This window comes from Molothrus ater, chromosome 16 (genome assembly GCF_012460135.2).
Source record: "Molothrus ater isolate BHLD 08-10-18 breed brown headed cowbird chromosome 16, BPBGC_Mater_1.1, whole genome shotgun sequence".
NCBI classification, from domain to species: domain Eukaryota; kingdom Metazoa; phylum Chordata; class Aves; order Passeriformes; family Icteridae; genus Molothrus; species Molothrus ater.
Window position 1 is genome coordinate 8967422 of NC_050493.2, and position 22130 is coordinate 8989551.

Here is a 22130-nt window from a genome sequence, read left to right on the forward strand (position 1 = left end):
GAGTATATGGAAACAGTTCCATAACATGTAAACCTTGAAATAGGCCTTAATATTCCCCTCTTCCCCAAGTGATTGTCCTAGTACCACTGTTACATCCCTCTTGAATGCTTTTTCCAGTTTATCAGCAAATAAATAAAGGACCACACTGGTCACTGGCCGCCTGCAGATACCTCAGTGTTTCTCACACACAAGCACCACTCACTTGTCCTCCCTCCAGTGACCTCCAGTGCCTCAGAGGCAGAGAAAATAACAGCCAGAAATCAAACTGCATTAGTTACCTCTTTCTAGAGGTCTGATTTGTGAAAACAGGCACTAGCTTTCCTAGTAGCTCTCCAATTATTTAAAAAGAATGCAAAAGAGTCAGGAGCTGCAAGTCCCAGAGTAGCCAGCTCGTGGTATCTGCTCATTAATACCTTCACACAGGTGGGGCGTGTGCAGGACAGAGGAACAGACCAAGGGCACAAAAGAATATTTTATTTTTCAAAATAAACCTGTGTGGGACGAAAACTTGCTTGACATTTAAATAAACCATGATGCTGACAATGCAGCTGCTATTGGATTTCCATACTCCTTTCACCTTTTCCCATGATGCTATGAATTGAAAATACAACCTTGTGCACTTTGAACAGCAGTTTGTCCTTCAGAGAATGAGGAGAACATACAGCTGTGTGCAGCCTGGTGGGGAGCTTTGCACAGTGGATGTGATCTGACAGCTCTTTCTATGAAAAAATGGATCCAAAGCAGGACACAAAAAATGAGGGAAAATTGCCTTTGAAGGTCGAGCCAGGAGCCCTCATTGTCAGTTTTATTCAGTGGCACTGGGTTAGAGGAGCTATTTCAGCGTGGCTCAGGAAAGCTGCCAGGAGCCAGGAAGGCTCTGGAAGGGGTTTCTGTGCCCAGCCCTGCATGAGGCTGAGCACTACCAGGAGGCTGGAAATAGAAACTGGAACAGTTCCTTGCTGTGGCAGGTACCTTCCCTCGTGTGGATCTTCACTGAAGTCATTGCACATTCCCATCTGCAGCAAGGCTGAGTTGAAGCCACACTCCAAGGAAAGCAATTCATGCTACATCACTTCATTTTATGTCATGGAGATTTAAAAAGCAGTATTAAGAAACACAGATTACTTGTTCATTTACTTCTGTCATTTTGCTCAGTGGTCAAAAGAAACAGCCTGTGGATTTCCATTTTATTCCTCACCAGAGTCAGATTCTGATCCTGTAATACTAACAAAAAGCTTCAGCACTTATGTTTCAAATGCTGTGACAGTGCCAGCTACAGCTAATGTTGAGGGATTCAAAACTTATTTAGTTTGGTATTTTTTAAAGACTTTTTTCTATCCTTATTAATTATTTTTAACTCCAAAACACAAAGTCAATAAAATGTTCACTCTCAAAGAGTCTTGTAAAACCTCTTTAGGAATAAATATATGAGCATCAGTTGATAAAGAGCAGCATATGTGCAAGTGAAATAATAGTAAAATGGCCACAGGCATTTTAAGATTTCATGCCTTCAGGACCTTATTTGACTGCATACCAGAGAGTTTGCTTTTCTGTCTCTCCCCACCCTGTGATGTGATTCTCTAACACAGTTTTCTAACAGTGATCTAAACATCTTAGCTGGTAGGTAATTTTGGGTAACTATAAAACCAGTGGGTAATTATTATAGACATACAAGTCCAATCCAGTAAAGACCAAAACTGATTCTGGTGTAGAGAGCTGCTTCAGACAGCAAAGAAACTGGTTCACATAACAGATTCCCACTCCAGCAAGTAAATAAATATTGAGAAAATGCTCCTCAGAAGCCAAGGAAAAAAGGTGTTTCTCATTTGATGGGACAAGTAATTTCTCAGGGGAATGAATGTTGCTATTCTAAGGCCATGGGCATACAATGTGTACAGTCTGACAGCAGAGTGGGAGGTCAGGCAGCAGAGAATCATACTGGGATCTTGTTCTTCAGTGTATGAGGCACACAATATCTGCAGGGAGCCACAGGCAAAAGCTGTGTCCTTTCTTAAAGATCAAATAGCCAGAGCCAGAAAAGCCAAAACCATCTGGTTCTTTCTCACTGAATTCTGAGGTGAAACAGCACAGGGCTCTTCAACTCACACAAATGACGACAGCTGGCAAAAAAATGTTTTGTACTTGCCTTTCATCTGTGGATGTGGAGTCACTCTCTAGCAAGCTCTGTCTGCACCAAGTAAATTGCTTTTGCATACTGACTTTTGATTCACTTTTCTTATACACTAATACTTTCTTCCTCACAACTGGCACTGGGCAGCTATGAGTTAGAGCTGATTGAGGTCTCAGAGGCAAAGAAATGAAGGAATTCAAGCAGAGCTTATCTATACCTGAAACAAATCGATAGCTGGCCGTCACCTTCTTTTTGCATACCAGAAAGAAAGAAATTTCATAATCACAGGATGTTTCACCCCTTGCCAAGGCAGAGACAAATGGATCCTGATTTTACTGGCTTTCAAATCACCATGGCTTGCCCTTCACTATCACATCCCACACACTCTCTGTGCCACAGACAACATCAGCCTGAAGGAAAATGTGTGCTCAGAACCTGCCAAACTGCAGGAACTTCAATCCCCTCCCAGGCACCATGCCCAGAGGAAGCTGTTTGGGAATCCATGGTAGAGGATGAGGAGAGAAACTACAGATTGGATAAGGAAGGTGGGGACACAAATGCATAACTGAATTTCTGTGACTTTCTCTGGTGTGAAAAAGGATCATTTGAGGAGCAGCACTAGCTGTAGGGGCTCCAATGTGTTTCCTAATGATTCACTGCTCAGACAGGGAGATTGAAGTGCCACTACCCTGCCAGTGCAAATGGTTCTCCAGGGAGAAAATGCTCATCCCCTGCTTGCCACAGGGACAAGTGAGGGCAGAGAGACCAACCCCATGGGGCAGCCTGACACAGATTCCCAGGAGAGCCCTCCTGGCAGTGACACAGCCCCAGATTCCCTCTCCAGTTTTCTGAAGAACATCAAGATGAGCAGGGCTCTAGGAGATGAAGGCACAGAGCCTGGTCCAGTTTTGCTTTTACTGAAATCAGTGAGGAAATCTCCATTCCTGCCAATGGAGTCAGCACTGTGTTTTCTATTTTCAACCAAGAAAGTGTCAATGAGGCTCCTCCATCCTTTCCCAGGGAGGTCAGGTCACTGTCCTGCTCTTTTGGCTTCAACTCCATTATTCTAAAATTCACTTTGGCCTCCTGGACTGCAAGGACAGAAGTGGTAGAAATGACTGTTGATTCCTTTCTTGGTTTGAGTTGTTTTCTACAAAAGATTAAGTAATCTGTTAAATCACTTTATAGTGAGATCTTTTGTTCTAATTTCACCGGTATATGAGAAAACCGAAATGTGGGTGTAAAAAACTCCTAAAAGCCCTAATCAATGAAGGTTTGGGTGGTGGAAGGATTCAGGGCAATAAGAAGATCCTTAAACACTGCTGATATTCTTACAATGACAAATTTCCTCTTGCATTTTGGTAGTGTTTGCAGTCATTAGGTTTTTGCAATGAGCAGCTTGTGTCACTGGAAATCATTCATCCTCATTCAGTAACAAACTCTCTTAAAATTATTTTCTCAGATATTTTGCCCTTTATGAGCTGACAGAATGTTGATAATTCATTTTTCATTTCTGGTCCTGAAGGGCACCTAACATAATTTATCCAAGGGTGCTCCTCCTGATTTCTCATAGTTTGCCCTCCAAGCATACATTTTTCATCTCTGAGTTTTGAATCCATTTATACTGTGCCTTTTAAGTAGGCAGACAGCAGAACATGTTTATGGAAATAAATCAGCATTATTTATTGTCTCTGGTTCTATTTTATTAAGTAAGATTTTTATGAAAATGGAACATATTTGGCTACAGAAGAAAAGCCCTCTGGGAATAAGGATTAAAGAGTGCCGAGTTTCAAACTTTCTTGTGCTCAGTAACTACAAGAAAATAAAGAGTGCTGAGTTACAAACTTTCTTGTGCTCAGTGACTACAAGAAAACTCAAGAAACCTCACCAGGATACACAGTACTTTGCAGTGCATGCCCAATCCCAAATGTAAGTTTTGATTCCTGTTTTATAACCACCCTTGAGGCAGACATACACACATTCTCACAAGTGGTTTCTCTGATGAAAACATGCCATGCAACTAAGACATCAGTTATCAAACACAGTAAAAAAAAAAAAAAATTACACAGACTGAGTCCATAATCCCACAGGCTACCAACAGCAAGGATGATTTGTGTAGTTCAAAGTGTCCTACTTTCCAAACAGAACTCATTTTTTCTGTAAAATATGTTTAAAGGAAATGAGAAAATTCATGAGCAACAGTCTCAAATATGACACTTAATGTTCATCTATGACTTTTTCAGCAATTATTGTTGACACTGGTTTGCCTATAAACACTGCATTACATGTTAAGTGCTCATTTCCTGCTTGGCAGAGTTGGGCACAGAGTTTTGGAAGCCATTAACCCTCAGATTTACAAGTGTCTCAGGTGAGAGAAATGTCTTTGCTGAGACATGTGAGTGGAAGTGCAGCAGTAAGATCTAGATCCATAACAACCACCATGTTTTTGCAAAGTAGCCCCTATCCAGAATTACACAGAACAGGTCAGCTGGTAGGGAGCACAGTGCTCATCTCTCCTTCCCTGCTCAGGCAGGGTCATTCCAGAGCACACAGCACAGGAATGTATCCAGATGGTTGTTCTGGAATATCTGCAGTGAGGGAGCCTCCACAGCCAGCCTGGACAATCAGTCCCAGGGCTCGGGCACTCTCAGGGAAGAAGTTCTTCCTCGTGCTCAGGTGGAACTTCCCGGGCATCAGTTCCTGCCCGTTCCTCCTGTGCCACTGCTGGGCCAGGGAGCAGAGCCCGGTCCCTGCTCTGAGCCCTCCCTGCTCCCACTGACAGGCACTGCTGAGGGCTCCTCTCAGCCATCTCCTCTGGAGGCTCAACAGCCCCAGCTCCTTCAGCCCCTTCTTGTTCCTCTCAGCCCCTCTGGCTTTGATTAAATCAGGATGGATTTGGTTGTGCAGAACCTTGGGATAAGCTAGGCAGTAAATAAGCTGCATTTTTTGTTGAGATACCCTGGACACACATAGCCAGACCAAAAAAGTGAAGGAAGGGCAAAACTCATGAAATGTGTTAGGGAGACTATGGGAGCAAGGGTGGCCCATTAACTGATATATTTCAGTTCTGTGGCCCTGAGACACTCACATAAAGTATCACCTGGAAAAAGCTGCTTTAAGAGTCCCAGTTCCCCCTACTGTTGACCAATATTTTAGTAAGAATGCACTCTGAGGCACTGAAATAGTTCCAGTTCTCCCTTTTCCTTCCTTCTCTGTCTCAGTAGCTGCCTGGAGCAACCAGCTGTGGGAGGGGGAATTAGAAAAATGAGACAATGTGTATAATAGTATAAACTGGATTAGTCTCACTCTGTCAATCATTCTCTGGGCTCTTTGTGAAGTAAATGAAAATCCAAGTTACAGCTTTCTTTCATGAGCTACAGGGGATGCAGCAATGACCTGGTGGAGGTTATTAAATGGAACATTTTAGGTAGACACTGCTAGCCAAAATCACCACTGATTTAGAAAAACACTAAGCTGTGTAGGGGAGGTTTAGAGCCATCTGACTGCCATCAAAGCAGGTGAGTTTTACAACTGTTCTATAGAAAACAGCCTCAATCCTTTCTAGAAAACCCTTTCTGATTTTCAGTGTGGGAGTTCTGTCTTGGTTCCACAGATCAGACACGGCTGCTTTTCCTCTTGAAGTACAATACAAATATGTTAACATTAAAAATAATGAATAAGGTAAAAATCTAGAACTGGCAGCATCCTTCCAATCAGTTGTCTTTGTTGATGACAATGTTTTGCCTGATATTTTCTAAAAAGGTCTAGGTTCACTATGAATATTTTATTGTCACTTTCCATTTTTTGGTCACTCTCTTCAAAAAATTTACACAGTTGTGGGTTAAGGGTTTTTTTAAATGGAGACATGGAAAGAATATTAATTACATTTTCTGTTGGAAGCCCATGTTCAGACCTTCACAAAGCCAGCATTCTTGCTGTTTCTATAAAAAGCAGCATAACTGTGTGAATCCTTCAGTTAGCCTCTTTCCCACCTATTTAATAGATGGCCTGAATAAGCCTAATTTGTTTTGTGTCTTTTATTGCCTGTAATAGATACAATTAACAATTATGGGGAATTTACAGTGACACAAGGGCATGACTGTGAAGGAACAGCAGCAATGGTTGGGTCATATAAATTCTTTTTGTGCCTCTGAAGCTTTATTTTTCTTTTTTTTTTTTTTCTATTTTAAATCAGAGTGGAAACATGATGAGCTTGGGGAGCAGTGCTATGAGAGTATGATGGGCAGGGTCATACTGCATCCCTGACTGACTAGGGAGGGGTTGAAGTCACAGGAAGTTTTTATGCAAAGCACCAACATCGGTTTGTGGATGTCTGTGCAATATCTGGGGTGTTATGAAAGACGGCCCAAAGGTATTTGTTTGAATATTTAACCATCAGATGACACAAACAAAACATTAAATAGCCAGTGTTTTCAGTGCTCAGCAGCAGAGCATGTAAATACAGACAAGAATCTTTCTGGCTAACAAGTTTAGAAAGATTTTGAAGACAAACTAAGTGAATATGGTGAAATAGGTTTTCACATATATCAGCCCAGGATCTCAGTGAACCTGGAGCCTGTTCTGTCTTCCTGCTGTTGGAACAAATCAGAGTGATCTCAGAACTAGATTCACCCCACTGGTGCTGTTCTGGAGTGCTCTCACAGCTCCTTGCCTGGACAGAACCTGTGCTACAACACAGCAAGAAAGGAGAGCAAAAAAAGCCACCTGTGAAGGTTTCATGCTACTGCTGAATCTCATGATGGGAATCTCCAGGTCCTGTAGTACTGAGCTGTAACAGGGTCCCTTTCCCCTATTCTGCACATCATATCCCAGAACAGTCAAAAAGGTGGATGTCTGCAATACAGGAGTGTGGCAGCTCACCTCCAGTGCTGAGTTACCTTTCAAATGAAAACAATAAACAAGCTTCATGTTTAATAAACTGCATCCAAACATAACCTTTGCAGTTTTTTGGCATTTCTGCTTCCTTACACTGATTCAGCTGGAGGATTCCTGGTGAATTTTGCATTTAGCTCCAGCCCTCATACAAACTGCAAAAGGACAGAAAAGCTCAGCAGAAATGTATCTGAGAAGTGCAGTGTCCAGAAGGATGGTGAAAAACTGCTTTGTTTCTCTGTGGCTCTTTGCCTGGTGTGCATGCAGTTATTTAATCAGGGCTTTATGAGCCTCTGCCAGCAGCAAGACAGATGATTCTAAATGAAGCTGTGCACTCAGTAATAAGGACTGACCAAAGTGCTCCAGTGCTACGCCTCAGAGCAGGCTCCCCAAGACTATGTTGTAAAAATCATTTACTGGGAAGGCTGTAACCATGTTATTATTACACAAGACTGACAATTCCTAAGCTTGTCTTTTCTATGCATGCACTAGAAAACAGATGAGTTGCCCTGTACATAGTAAACCACCATTTTTAGTGTTCTCTAGTCCTTGGACATTTCCTCTTGTATGCAAAGAGAAAGCTTCAGGGACTTGTTAAAGAGACACCTTTAAGCAATTTGCTTCATATTTGGCTTGCACAGATCCTGACACAGTCAGGTCACAGGGCATCACATCCTCAGCTACTCTGAACCAGCTTAACTCCACAGATGACCTGGCTGAAAGAGGCCACGGCAGGGTAGAAATATTCGTGATGCACGTTCCATTGCTGAGAAGTAACTCATCCTCGTTTATGACCAACCCCCAGCAGTGCTTTCAGTACCACGGACAGAGAAGCCAGCACAGAGCTTCCCTTCCATCTGACAAATTGAGGAGCAGCTGCCTGACTTCCATGACGTTCATTCTCCCTGCAATGGACATAATCAGGATGTACATTCCCTTGTGATAAGACTGCCCTCCCATCACAGGCACTGACAGGGAGCAGCAGTCTGTTGTGCAGTGCTGTACAGATACACAAGTTCTGCCTCCAAAGACATCCTGATTTAATACCACAAATCCTCACAGTAAAAAGGGCAAATTCATATGCAGTAATAAACTTCTGCTTTTGTTAATACTCTTAACGAGCATTTCGTATTTCAAACAATATGTAAATACCAAAGGCTAATTGTTAACATCAGTAAAAAAGGGGATGACAGTTTTTCAGCTCCTTCACAGACAGTCTGGCGACTACTGTCATCATGCCATGCAATTTAGGACGACTGTAAGGAAGCATTACAGTAAATAGTAAGATCTATCTATTTTAAATCAATGCAAAAGTGTGACCAGAAGACAGTGTTAGTATTTAAATAGGAAAGATAGGCAGGAATCATCTAAACCAGTTACTATAAATAGCATTTTCCACAGGATTTAAAAAAAGCTGAAGCCTAAGAGCAAACAAAAGAAATCAATTATTCAAATATATAATATAATAATTTTCTGCTTTTCAAAGAACAGATCATGGTCTCTAGATTAATTCCTATTCCTATCTAAATTATTATACACAGAGAAATATTCTCATTAAACAGAAAGTAGTGTGCAGAATGGCAGCTTAGAGCAGAGCCAGGGTGCACACCTGGACACTGGGTCCTAGTCCTGCCAACAGCTCACTCTGGTGCTGGGTACCAAGCTGTGATTTGGGTGGCACCTCAATGCTGAGCACATATTTTTGAGCAGATCAGATCTCCCCCTCAGCCTGCACATTGCTCTCTTCCAAATATACCACCTTTTGTTCAAAACTTACAAGACATAACCTTTCCAGGCACCTCAGGATAGCAGTTTTTATTATTGTTTTTACAAGTTGCTGCAGTGCACTCAGCTCCTGAGTGCTGGAACAAAACCAGACCCAGTTATGAGAACAAGAAAAGCATGTCTGTATCCTGCCAGGGAACCTGCAAAACTGTTGCATGTGTCTGACTCAACCAACTCAGTCAACAGAGATTTCAGTCTTTAGGTCCATTTTAGAAAGTGTGGAGTTTCTCACTGCTGAATCTGTGCCAGGCACTGCAACAAAACCAACACTGCAACTGAAGCATCAGTTGGAGAATTACACCCTGTCATCAGCATATGGTAGACAATAACATAGCCATGGAAAACTGAAGCTAGAGGTGAAGTATCATTCCAGAACACAGCACTCTCTCAAAAGTAAACATAGCAGATGCACTGGCTAAAATCTGCTACCAAGGTGTTGCAAAGCCATGCCATGTTTAAGAGCATCCAGGTGAGACTTCACAATTCACATCACAAGATGGGTGAGGAAGCAAAGATAGCAGCAACCCCAGTACCAGCCAAGTTGAAGGTGTCACAACAGACAGAACACAAAGCTTATACTCCTGTGGCCAAACCAAACACTTGATGAAACTTAGAAAATATTTTTCTTGATACTGTCTAGTACAGTTTTTGAGACTAGCTTTTCAAGATCTCTTGTCTCAGTGATTACCTGGCAAATTATACAGGGTTTGCAAGCTTATTAGGTTGTAAAGAAGACAGTTGTGCCAGTAGAAGAATAATAGCTGGTACCTTACAGACAACAAGGTCCCATGGATAATGTGAATTGGCAGTGATGTATCTTTCAACTACTCTTTCCATCAGCACTTTGTACAGGTAATGTCAATTGCTGCTTCCTGGTAAATTACGATTTCAAGAAAGCTCTCCCAGCACAGAACATTTGTTGAGCTCATCAATACAGTGCAACCACTGAAGGTGTGAATTAACTGCTGTATTGCTGCACCCTCTCCCTGAGACAACGAGGGAATAAAGTGATCGTCATCTGCGCTTTCCAGACGTGAAACACGTTAAAGACTACCAACATTTATGAAAATCTCTATGTTAAATCCCACCTGCTAAGCAAACGTCCCGGCGGTCCTGGCCCGGGCACCCGCTCCCCGCCGGGCTCTGCGCTGCCCGTGCCGCAGGGAGGGAAGGCTGGAGCGCCCGGCACAGCCGAGCTGAGCCCCCACACAGCCCCGGGCCAAGCCCCGGCTCAGAGGGCAAAGCGGTCACACGGACCCCGCTCCCCGAGCGGCCCGGGCTGGCCTCGCCCCGCCAACAGCCCCCGGGACCGCCCGGCCCCGCCGCACCCGGGGCTCCCCGGCCGGCCGGACCCGCACCCGCGGCCCCCACTCACTTCTGCCCAGCGCCTCCGCCTTCCACTCCGTCTCCTCCACCGCCCCGTAGCGCCGCGTGGGTCTCTCGGCCTCGGCGCTGGCCGAGATGGACCTGCGGAGCTCCATGGCCGGCACCCTCAGCCCATGCGGCGGCGCGGGCGCTGCTGCGCGGGGCTCGGCGCTCGGTGCGCGGCGCGGGGCCCGCGGGCGGGGGGCGGGCAGGGGCTCCGGCACATGCTCAGTGCGGGGCCGGGGCGGGGGAGCCGCCGCACAAAGCCGTGTCACACCTCGCACATGCTGCACACACGCCCCGCCCGCCCGGCCCTGCCTCCGCTCCGTGGGCACGGCCCGCCCCGGGTGCTGCCCGGAGCCCCGCGGCTCGCTGCTGGTGCCCAGCCCTGCCCAGCTCTGCCCAGCCCTGCCCAGCTCTGCACACCTGAGCCCAGCCCTGCCCAGCTCTGCCCTGCCCAGCTCTGCCCAGCCCTGCCCAGCTCTGCCCAGCTCTGCACACCTGAGCCCAGCCCTGCCCAGCTCTGCCCTGCCCAGCCCTGCCCAGCCCTGCCCAGCTGTGCACACCTGAGCCCAGCCCTGCCCAGCTCTGCCCTGCCCAGCCCTGCCCAGCTCTGCCCAGCTCTGCCCAGCCCTGCCCAGCTCTGCACACCTCAGCCCAGCCCTGCCCAGCCCAGCCCAGCCCTGCCCAGCTCTGCACACCTGAGCCCTGCCCAGCCCAGCCCTGCCCAGCCCTGCCCAGCTCTGCACACCTCAGCCCAGCCCTGCCCAGCCCAGCCCTGCCCAGCTCTGCACACCTCAGCCCAGCCCTGCCCAGCTCTGCCCAGCCCTGCCCAGCTGTGCACACCTCAGCCCAGCCCTGCCCTGCCCAGCCCTGCCCTGCCCTGCTCCCCTTGCGCGGCCAAGTTCGCAAACCCTCTCACTGCCAGGGCACGATGCAACTGTCCCACTGTCCATCTTGTGGCCGGTGCAGCGCTGAGCACATTTCTGACCTGAGCAGCTGGGGAATAATGGTGACATCCACAGCCACTCGTGGCTTTTGCAGTCTAACACATCTCAGGCTCCTGTGCATGCAGCCTTTGGCTTTCCTAAAAGTCCTGCACTGTCTGGAATGACACTCATTCCAGCATCACGTTGCCAGAAGCCAGAGAACAGCGCTCAAACAAGTGATGCAATTTTGTGTCTCTCATTTTTCATCAGCATGCAGCTTTGCTGTTTATGCAGCCTGCTGGGAATAAAGGAAATGACTTTGCAGGAAGCACAAGTGTGGTGATTATTACTAAGTTTTTTCTTTTGTTGTAGGGGAGGTTATATGGATGAAATCCCTGAACAGCATTTTACAGTTGGAGCCTACCTTTCCTAGTGAGATCACATTGCACTTTACTGTGAGTGGCACAACTTCTCACATAAAGACAATGAAGGAGGATTTAGGCAGGCTGTCCAGTGCCCCACCGCAAATCAGGGGTTTAACACTTTTTGCCTCACCTATAAAGAATCATAGGGTAGTCTGGGTGAATACTGGAAAGCTCCCTTGTTTGTCACCTACTTTTGCCTGCAAAGTCTTGTCTTAATCATCAATACTTCAGAAATACCTCTGGATTCAGTGATACACTTACTAATTGGACTGGCACACACTGATGCTATTGTGTGAGCAATTTTGTTTGAGGAGTGCTTCACATGCCGGAGGCAAGAACACCTCCACATTGCTTTTAAAATTGTAACTGAAAATTTCTCTACTTGTCTTCCCGAGAATTGGAATTAGCCAACAAGATGAGCTAGACAGTTTTAGGACATCTTCAGGGCACTCTGATTTTTCTCTGTCAGCTGTGCCCCCCAGAGATGTGCTGTGAATTGAGCACCAGACGTGCTGGAACAGCTCTTGTTGGCTGTGCAGTGCCTCATCCTCACTGGTTTGGCCTTTAGAGACAGAGCCCAAACAGAGCTGTGAGTCAAGCAGAAAAGCTGGTGGCAGGACTCTGCACAGCTGATTCTGGGTGACAGTGCAGCTGCCTGCTGGGGTGGGCTGGACTGACTCACTGGTAGAAGTGAGGAACACAAGTGTGGGAGGAATAAGAGTCCATCTGGGATCTGGATGAGAGTGGGATTAAGGGAAACAGGCTGATCAAGGAGAAAGGCCAATTTTTGGACTATTTAATTTCAAACTATCTTTTCAAGGTTTTTAGGTAATTACAACCCAGCTGCATTGTTTAGGAGATGGGGGAGTTATCCTAGAAATAGTTGAATATTTAAAGCTCTGCTTTTGTTAGTATGGCTGAAAAACACCCACTAGGCAGAAACTCGTGTGCAAAGAATTTACTTACATAAAGCAAAGAATATATAAGGTGATTTATTGTAATTAGGAAGTTTTCACCTGCCCATTTTGAGAAGTTCCAAAATCCAGTAACAGTCCAGTTCTATAGAGGTTCTGCACAAAGATTTTTGCAAGAGTAGGGCCTAAGTATGTATAAATTATTTGCTAATGTAATATCAGCATTTTTGTTAGTGTGACTCTGGAGCATTGCTGCTGCTGCATTTGCCAGTGGAATTAAATTTCTCTCCTAAGATGATGTTTTTCAGTGGACCTAGCAATATAAATTATAAACGCATTTCTTTACTCATGAAGGCTGGTTTACTTCTGCTGAAAGCACTGTTAATGCAGAAAATACAAAAATTTGTGTCTTTTCTCACTGCTTATAACATAATGTCTGGTAGAGAAACAGAGGTGCACTTTGCTCTTGCAGTCATTTTCCCAGGCAGCTTCAGTTCCCATTTCTCACTAAATCCTGCCACCAGGAGCTAGAGCTGGGCAGGAACAGTTGGCAAATCCACTCTCCTATCTCTTGCTCTCTGGCCTCTCTCAGGCATCACAGATTCCCCATGGCAGACATGACTTACTTAGATTTATCTCAGCTATTTTTTTTTTTGTATAGAAGGTCAGAATACACAGCACAAATTTGGGAGATGCAGCAGCAAAGAGTCAGGGCATAAATGTCTGGTAGAAAGAATGGAAACAATCTGTGCACTTCAAAAGCTGCAGTTCTGACCAAAGCAGAGATTTCAGAAACATATGTCACTAAACTCTTTTCTTTCCCATTTTACTTTTGTCTTAGTGAATTCTTTCTACGTTCACTGTCTTATTAAGGTACAAATTTCACAGAAAAAGCTGCTATAGCATTTGTCAGATAAATTACTAATACCATGGGTAGTGAAGCTGCCTATGTAAGAGTCTTATTTTTGGCATTTGGAGCCAAGTCCAGTGGTATGACTGAAGTGACTGCTGTGCAGGTGAGTCACTGTGCAGGTGGCTTTTGCATCAGTGCTGGGTGTCCATAGCTACAAAGGAAAAACAGATGTTTGAGTTCAGTAAATATAGATGTTGACATAAATTGGTCTGGGCTATTTTAGACTTGCAAACACAGCAGGCAACAAGTAATATTTCAGCCTGTATGTGGGCATGTCCATTTTGAAGTAATAAACATCCTGTGTAAATTTTGCAAACACAGCAGCACACAGCTCCAGGCACAGCTGGGGCCTAAACCTTTTCTCATTTCACATGGTCCAAAATGTAAAGGTGACTTTCTGTAAGCTCCCATTTTACCTACACAAGTTGGTATCTTACAGAGAGAACTCAAAACTGCCTGCAAGCTGTGAGGCACCCAAAGAGACTGTGCCATGTCCCTGTGCAGTGTCCATGCTCCATTCCCCCTAAAAGGCAAGTTCACTTCTGTGGGCCATTTCACTACTCCCCTCACTGGAGCTGGAAGCTATAAAGTCACTGCCCTGACTTCTGAAAGGGTTTCTTTACAATTTTAATTTCTCTCTATATTCGTACCTGTGTTCCATTGGATTTTTTTGCCAATTTCTGCCCTAACACAGTAAGCAAAACACTGTATGGGTAATTGCTGTGATGTATCAGGTGTAGTTATGAACACATAATTCATTACTGTCTGATAACCATTCTGAACTAGATATAGAACTAATTCAAAATCCTTCAGTGTCATTGGCATGTCATGGCTAATCAACTGCAGTTAACAGTCTTGTTAATTTTGGATTTAAAAGTATGTGATGCATGAAATTGAAGCAGCTGGACACCCTTAGTAGGTGAGTAAAGGTGGGTTTTAATTCCCAGAGAGCTGTAAGCAATGGCAAAACAAAAATACCACAGGGCACCAGTCCCTCAGAGGTAGATTTCTCCAGGCCATCATAGAACAGGAGAAAACAAACATCTAGAGGTGGAAAAAGGAATCATCAAAATTCATATTTTCTTTCCCAAATATTTCAGCAATGAGAGGAAAGCTGTTATCCTGGCAAATAAAAAAAAGAATAATGAGAGTTTGTTCTTATGTATGCACACACTAAGTGCGTGTTAGCTACAGCAAGATACTAATTCCAGGGAAGAGTTGTAACTTAAATTTCTCTGCCACCAAGTTACACCCTGTAAAAGGACACACAATTCAGAATGAAGCTGACACTGCCTCCACAGCTAAAGGATCTCATGTGCTGCAGAACTTTGTGTGCATGGTTTGAGTCCATATGGGCCAAACCCTGTATTTATCACAGCCATCTGGGTGCTTGTGCATTTTGGTTCTGTTGTAAGTGGATAAAGCACAGCGACAGAAATGGGGAACAGTTCTCATTCCCAGCCAGTTCCCATCGTCCCAATATCTCTGGTGACTGAACTACCTGCCAGGCTACATACCCATGCTCCCTCTTGGTCCCTCTGATTCTGTCAGTCTTGAGGGTGTAAAATGGAAAGGGATTTATCAACATCCCATTTTTAAGGTCTTCTGCAGAGGGGAGCATAGGCACAGGTGTGCCTGTTGCATCTCTTACACAACCCACAAGTGTGTGCACACTCACTTGCTGTCATTTTTCCCTGTTGTTTTACAGCCCCACTTCAAGACTGGCTTTTCCTGAACACAACAAACAAAACCACCCATTCTTCAGCTCCTGAAGCTCTCCTGTACCTGCTGCTACAGCACAGCTGTCCTTGAAAATGTCTTTTCTGACCTTACACACCTCATTAGACTTTTCCAGGCCCAAGATTTCTTTCAGCACAAAAAGGTGTAATTGCTACTGGTGTTGCATAGCAGGGAATGATATATTCTGCTCTATTCTTTGCACTAAACTGTTCTTCTAACTGGATACAAGGTGCAAGATTTTTAGGCATGACCACAAAAAATTAATAAACTGAAAAAAAAGGAAGACAGGGTGGATATTATTAGGGTGGATGATGTTGATAAGTATATGCAACACATCCAGACATGTAATCTGCATTCTTTGTTCTTGTTTAACATGGATTACAGTAACCTCAAACATGGTGGGCTTAGCAAGTGCATGTGAGTTCTTAGGGCAACTTGGACATTAAGAGAGGACAGACAGTCCTTGGCTGGTTTAGAACAGGAATGTTAGGCAGAGATAGAAAAAATATTATCTGAGGTATATGTGAAAGTCACTGGGATTAATACAGCATTACTGTCTACATTTCAAATTAGAGGTTGCAAAAAAAGGGTCTGCAAATGAGATGCAAGAATGATATAGCAAAGGGCTAACAGAGCTAAAGCTATTCCAGTTTACCCAAGGAGTAAACAAAAACTCTGCTTACCACTACATGCACACAGAAGGCTTTGCCTGCTGTACCTAGTCTTTAAATCTTGTCAGAAAGGAAGTAACATTTCATTAGAATGTTAAGGCTAGATTGATGTGGGTAGGTAATAAAATTTCATAAGAACACATAAATAATTTCTTTGAGACACAGAATCCTCTGTCACTTGAAGTGTTTGGATTAGTTCCTAGATCATGGCATTGGAGACAACATCACTGGTTTGATTCAGGAAGAACTCTTTGCTTTGCATTGCCCAAGGATTCAGACTGAGTGATGTTTTTTCTCCCTGTTGGCCTTGAAGTCTGTGAAACAGAATTTTTTCAACTTGAACTCTTTCCATAGAGCTTCCTCCTCATTCTAAATATACAAGAAGTTACAGCATGGAATGGAGGTGGTGTCTGTCTTCCAGTTGTGGAATATATTGCTCCCTTCAGCCTCAAATCTTCTGAACCATTTCCTTCCCAAGAGTATCCCACACTAACCTGACTGAGTTAAGTCCTTCAGTAAGGACCCCATTTCTAACCTCTGTTCTTTAGAAAAGTTTTTTATATCTTTTTCCTACCTGAAATCCTCCATTCCTCCTGCAAATATATTAATTATCTAAAGAAATACTTGTATCAAAATTTTGCATCTTTTTAATAAAAGTCCACTGGCTTCAGCATAAGTCTTTGAAGATGGGAGTTCTGTTCTGAATTTATTCAGAAATGGCAGATGACTTAATGTATGTAACTAAACTCTAAAGGCAGTGAATAATACCTGCTTAGTTTTTACTCTGCTGCTGTGTTAAAGTCTGTGACATCAAATTGAGCTTTTTGCTGCATGTGGTCCATGAAGATCCCATAAGAACTTTACAAATTATCTGGCTTTGTTTATACACATATGAGTTAAAGACAGACAGAGCCAAAGAACCGCATTTAATGTTTATTAAGCCATTGCAAAAACATAGACAATTTCAGTCAACTCCAAATTCATTATTTTAGTAAAATTCAAGTATTTCTTGCACATCTCACTGGATTGGCACTAGCAGTAGAGGCAGCAGCAAAGCAGGAAGCACTGGCACTTACAGCAGAGAATTGGAAGGCTGAAGCTGCATAGATTTCAAAGGTTGCTCTATAAAGAGAACTCAACACATCAGATATGGTAACAGACTAGAGGCAGTTTCACCTTTGCTGCAGCAGGAACTGGTTATTTTATGCTGTGTTACTGGGTGGGTGCTTCTGGTGTGAAAAAGACAGAGGCCTTCTGGTGAATTTTCCAAGAAGGATGTATTTAGCATACTAGTAAGCACAGAAGGTTCATTTACATAAAAGATTTGCAGTAGAAAAATAAATTTTGAAATTCTTATTTTATCAAATTCAAATCTCCACAGCCATCCAGAATAACATGGAGCTGGAACTGATATAAATGTCTGCTCATCCCATTTGCTCTTAGAGAGGATCCATGACATAAATATATCACCTGACTGCAGGCCTAATAGCTACTGGCAGTGTGTTGCTCCTTCCTGAGCACCTCTGTGATGTAAAATTCTGTCCATCCTGCTGGTTGTGGAAATCTGCATGTTCAGCTGGCAGTAAGATCAGTGCAATTCCTGGAAATAGTCATAAAGCCCTCATGACTGTTTTTGAAAGGGTAGCAGAGAGACATTAGGATAAATCTTGCCCATCTTTTTCTTATTTCTTTTTCTATTCCCCCAGGAAATTACTGAGTTGTTAGAAGAAGCAAACAAAACTTTACATATGTGTCAAATAGGGTTGGACTAGATGACCTGGGATGGACATACAGATGTCCTTTCCAACCTCAGCCATTCTGTTATCCTGTGAAATTAATCTTCTAAGCCAAAAAGGTATCAAGGAGTAATGAAGGCTCTAACTACTAAGGGATTAAGTCCTCAGACTAAACTGTCAGAGGAAGAAAATCTTTAGAAGGTCCATTAATTTATGCACACTGAGAAATTGTCCCAATGCAGCTTCATTATTTTGCATTTTGTGGGTCTGAAATGTTTGTCAGACCAATCAGTGCTCACAATTAAAAGGGAAAAAACACAATTTTTTATGTAAAAGGGATTTGTGTTACTTAGCTGTCAAATGCCTAAAGAGAAATGGAGAAAGTGAAAGGATTATGCAGGATCTAAAGTCTACTGAAATATAAGAGCCACAGGCTTCCATTACATGAAGGAACTGTACTTCAAGTAATAAAAGATGGAGAGAAATCCTGAACTGCCCAGCCACAGAAACTTGAAGACAAAACAGGATTTAGCTCAAATTCCCAAGCAAAATCTGGTAGCACAAAAGCAAGAGCAATAAAGCACAGCTTGTATGAGCTTCTAAGCCATTTAAAATAAAAGATAGATCTTTCATTTATTAGTTTTTCCTGATGAAGAAAGGCATCAGCATTATACAGATTATGAGTTATAAATTCTTGATTCATCTGGAAATTCAGTTTCACCTACCATACCCATGAAGGAATATTTTTTGCTCTGAGTTACAGCAAAATATCACATACTGCTTACAACAAACCAACAGCATTTCACTCCTTGTAATGACATTATTTTCCAGTTCCCTTCTCCAAGTGAATGCTATTAATCATTAAACACTTAAGGCACAAGCAGAAATAAAATAAATAGCATCTGTAAAAAAAAAAGTTAAATGCTTAATTAGCACACCCTACCTGAAAGTTTTAGCTCTTACTAAATAGAACAGACTTTAGAATACCAGTCTGATCCCAAAAATATCAACAGAAAAAAAAAAAAAAACAACAACACCACTACGGAAATTGCTTCTTTATCCTGAGGACTTTATACACACAAGAAGAGTTGAACAGCTATAGCTGTCTGAAACATCTGTTCACTCATTTTTTAAACAGACAGACAAAATTCAGTTAGCTCCTCTGTGCATTCCTACTCCTGCTGGGATGTCCAGCATCAGGATGCTCAATTCACTCTTGGTGATTCATGCAGCAGGGGAATACAACTCACCAAATATCTACAAGGAAGCTACTGACACAGCAGCCACTCCTCTGAGCCTCCATGTCCCAGGGGGACAGAAATGGCCCTTCCGTGCACACTTCAACATCCACAGTTAAACCAACCAGCCAAGCTGGACATGTCCATGCCAGAGCTGTCAAAAGTCAATTAAAATTATTTCCACCTCAAGGCTGTAGGCAGGTGTGCTCTTCCCCATCTGCCTGTGCAGCTGCAGATGGAATTGCAGCGACTTGTCCATGCTGAGAGGGAAGGCACCTCCTCCCCTGCCTGCCAGCAGAGCAGGCTGTGCAAGCAGCCCCCTGCCTTCTGCCCTCCTCTCACTGCTGCTCAAAGCCATGTGGGCACTTTGCATCACTCTTGAGCACTGGGTTAGTGCTAAAGAGTGCTAAACAATGCTAAACAAGTTGATTTTACCTGAAATAGATTGGGCAGTGCTTTCAGGGTCCCTTTTCCTTTCTCAGCTAAGCAGCACTGGGCTCCTCCAGTGACAAATAATTGTTAGCAATATATTAAGTAGTACAGCTTCTGGCCAAAAGAATGGATATTTATAGCCTAAGCAGGCTTTGGTACACTATTTAGACAAGGCTGAGGAATTCAGACATTCCTCAAAGGGGTTTAGTATTGTTGTAACAGAGGGATGAGTCTTCTCTTTAGAATCAGACCCATTAAATCAGATACCTTTCAAGCTTACAATTTAGTAACTTCAAGGCATAAAATCCCATTCTAATATAGCAAGGGCTCCTTTACTGGTCTGATTTCAACTCACTGCAACCATAGAAATTTGCACAGTTCCTATTTTGAGATACAAATGCACATTTAAAAAATACCCGTATCCAGACCTGATCCTCAAGCTGACAAAGCAAATCCATAATTAATTTTTCACCTTCTCCTAGTCTCCTATGTATAAGTACCCAGCGTCTTCTATGAATAGGAATGTTTAAAAGCCATTTGAGGAAAAAATGGAAGTTCCTGATATATATAGCTGGATTCTGCCATTCATGCTACCTTCCTTCCTATGTTCTTTTTCATCAAAAGTTTGATTATATCTTTAGAATGATGAAACAGCTAAAAAGAGTAAGGAGTCAAGACTCCCATGGCCCTTGAGGAGCAGAGGAAGCAGTGGCTGCACACAGAACCAAAGCTCCCTGCAGTGCTTGGGGGGTTCCACCATGCAGGGGCTGCTGGACTGACCCCAAGGGTCAATGGGCAGCAGCCACCCCAAAGGGCTCTGACCAAAGTAATCTTTATGCTCCCAGTTAAGATAAAACATGTACAAATATAGTCCAGGTTTGTATATTCTATGAAATAATTAATTTCCTATAAAAATTTTCATGTAGAATAAAACAAGTTGGCCCCATAGAAATGTGGGCTTTACAAACACAGCACTTTTGTTTCCTCTCAATGAAACAAATTCAATGCCACTTTTTAGATGTGGAATCCATTAAATTTTGTTCTGCAAAGCAATCTTGCATTGATAACGATTGTCAAGTCTGACAACTGATGATTTAATGTTCTATGCTCCTTTTTCTAGCAATTACAAGTTGTTTGAAAATTAAATTACAGTTAATATTTCCCCCCAGTGAGGCAGTCTGACAGGATGTACAAATGCTTGCATTGCCCTGTAAGTCAGTTGTTTCCAGATGAGATGCGCTGACAGCATGAAAATAATTAAATGTCAATATACAACTGGCCTCTTTTATGAAAAATAAACAGGCACAAAGACAAACTGTTCCACTGCTTATACTAACCACCAAATGTTGAAATAACTGCTTATTTTAAACACAACATGAGGCTGCAGTGTAATTTACTGACTTTCACAAACCCAGTTTAGCAATTTAGAATGTGTTCAGAACTAAAGTTCTTATTTGTCTGATGATTCTTCATCTGCATTGACCTTCTCTCCTTGGAGCCACATGAATGCTGACTTTGCTGTGCCATCTCCACTCTGCTGGGAAAAGCAAATGAAGGAAGCCCAGACAAAGCCACAGAGGCCAGTGTAAGCTGTTCTCAGGTGAACTGGGATCAGAATGAAGTTTGACAGCTGTGTGGGAAGGAGAGAGAGCTCAGTGAGTGCTCCAGGCACTGTGACCCACCCAACAACCCCACTGCTCCTCCTGGGGCCAGACACAGTGGGGATGGGAGAGGATCCCGGGTTCTAGGGCAGGGAAAGGCTCACAGAGCCACCCTGAGAACTCACCTGCACAAATGGCCAGTACATCAGTCCTGTCTGAAAGGAAAATGAATCATTTGTTATTCTTATGGATTTCAACTACCAAGATTCAGTGATGACTGAAATGTATTTGAGTAAAGTTAATAAAAGCTGTTCAATTATAAATGGATTTGCTTAACCTAGAGGTCACCATAATAAACTTCTAATCATCTTCATGAGCATCTATGCTCTGAGTTTTTCAAACACACCATTTTAACTCATTTTAAATACAAAACCCTAAGCACAGTTAATTCTTCACAGGCATCTGACACCAGACACAATAAATGCATTTACCAGATGGGTGAACAAATGTTTAAACATGTGAACATTTGTTTCAGCCATTAATGAAAAATACCACTGAACACTATTTATTTCACACTTGCAATGCTCCTTCTACTTACTCATACACGTAAGGCATATTTAGAAAAATCAATGGATAATTTACTCATAGAACATAAGGCTGATAGAAACCTTATGTTTTGATAGGCTATAGTGGGCACTGCTTTTAGAATCATCTTCCATAGGAATCTTTCCATCCTACCTATATAGTTCTACAATATGAAGAGAAATTCACATTGCAATCACATCTTCTCCTGTTACTTTTTTTTCCCTGCTAATCCATCCATCATTCTTCTTGCATCTGAGAAGCCTTTAACATTCTCAGCTTGCTCAGCTCTGAGGTAGCACAGATAATTTTGTCTTGTGTATGCAGAAATGCAAATCAAAGCCAGCTGCTTATAGCAAAGCCTTCTTAAAACAAGGGGGCTTGTTTCTGAAAGTGAGAAGATTGTCACTGAAAAGTACAGGCTAAAAATGATTCTCAAAGAAAGTGTCTCTCTAATTAATTATTTTAATAGGTGTACAAGTGTTGTCAATAGTATCACTAACTAAACACTGGTGCGTGGGTAGTTCTTAAGACAAAAGATAAAAAAACCCTGAATCAATGTTGTACTGTAGGGCTGTCATTCAAACAGAGCTGGGTGCAAGCATTATGTATATAAACACTGTGCATTTCATTTTTTTAAATGGCATAATTGCACCCATTTTTTTAAAGGCATAATTTCACCCATCTGGCAGCACTGCCTGACCCAAACTGCCTTCACTTCACGTGACTGCTGGTACTTAAAGCTTCCTACACATAATCAAATAATGGAGTGAAA

At 43.0% G+C, this 22130-nt stretch overlaps 1 protein-coding gene across 2 annotated transcripts in view; it reads right to left on the reverse strand.

Moving 5' to 3' along the window:
* BMERB1 (bMERB domain containing 1) overlaps positions 1–22130 on the reverse strand; it is a 60440-nt gene that overhangs the window by 36448 nt on the left and 1862 nt on the right. The window contains exon 1 of one of the 2 annotated variants that reach the window (XM_036392344.2): positions 10185–10440. The exons of the other annotated variant lie outside the window; for it this stretch is intronic. Within the exon in view, the coding sequence (XP_036248237.1) occupies positions 10185–10290 (106 nt within the window). The 5' untranslated portion in view covers positions 10291–10440. Of the gene's footprint in view, positions 1–10184; positions 10441–22130 lie in introns of those variants that run through there. 2 annotated transcript variants of the gene reach the window in all.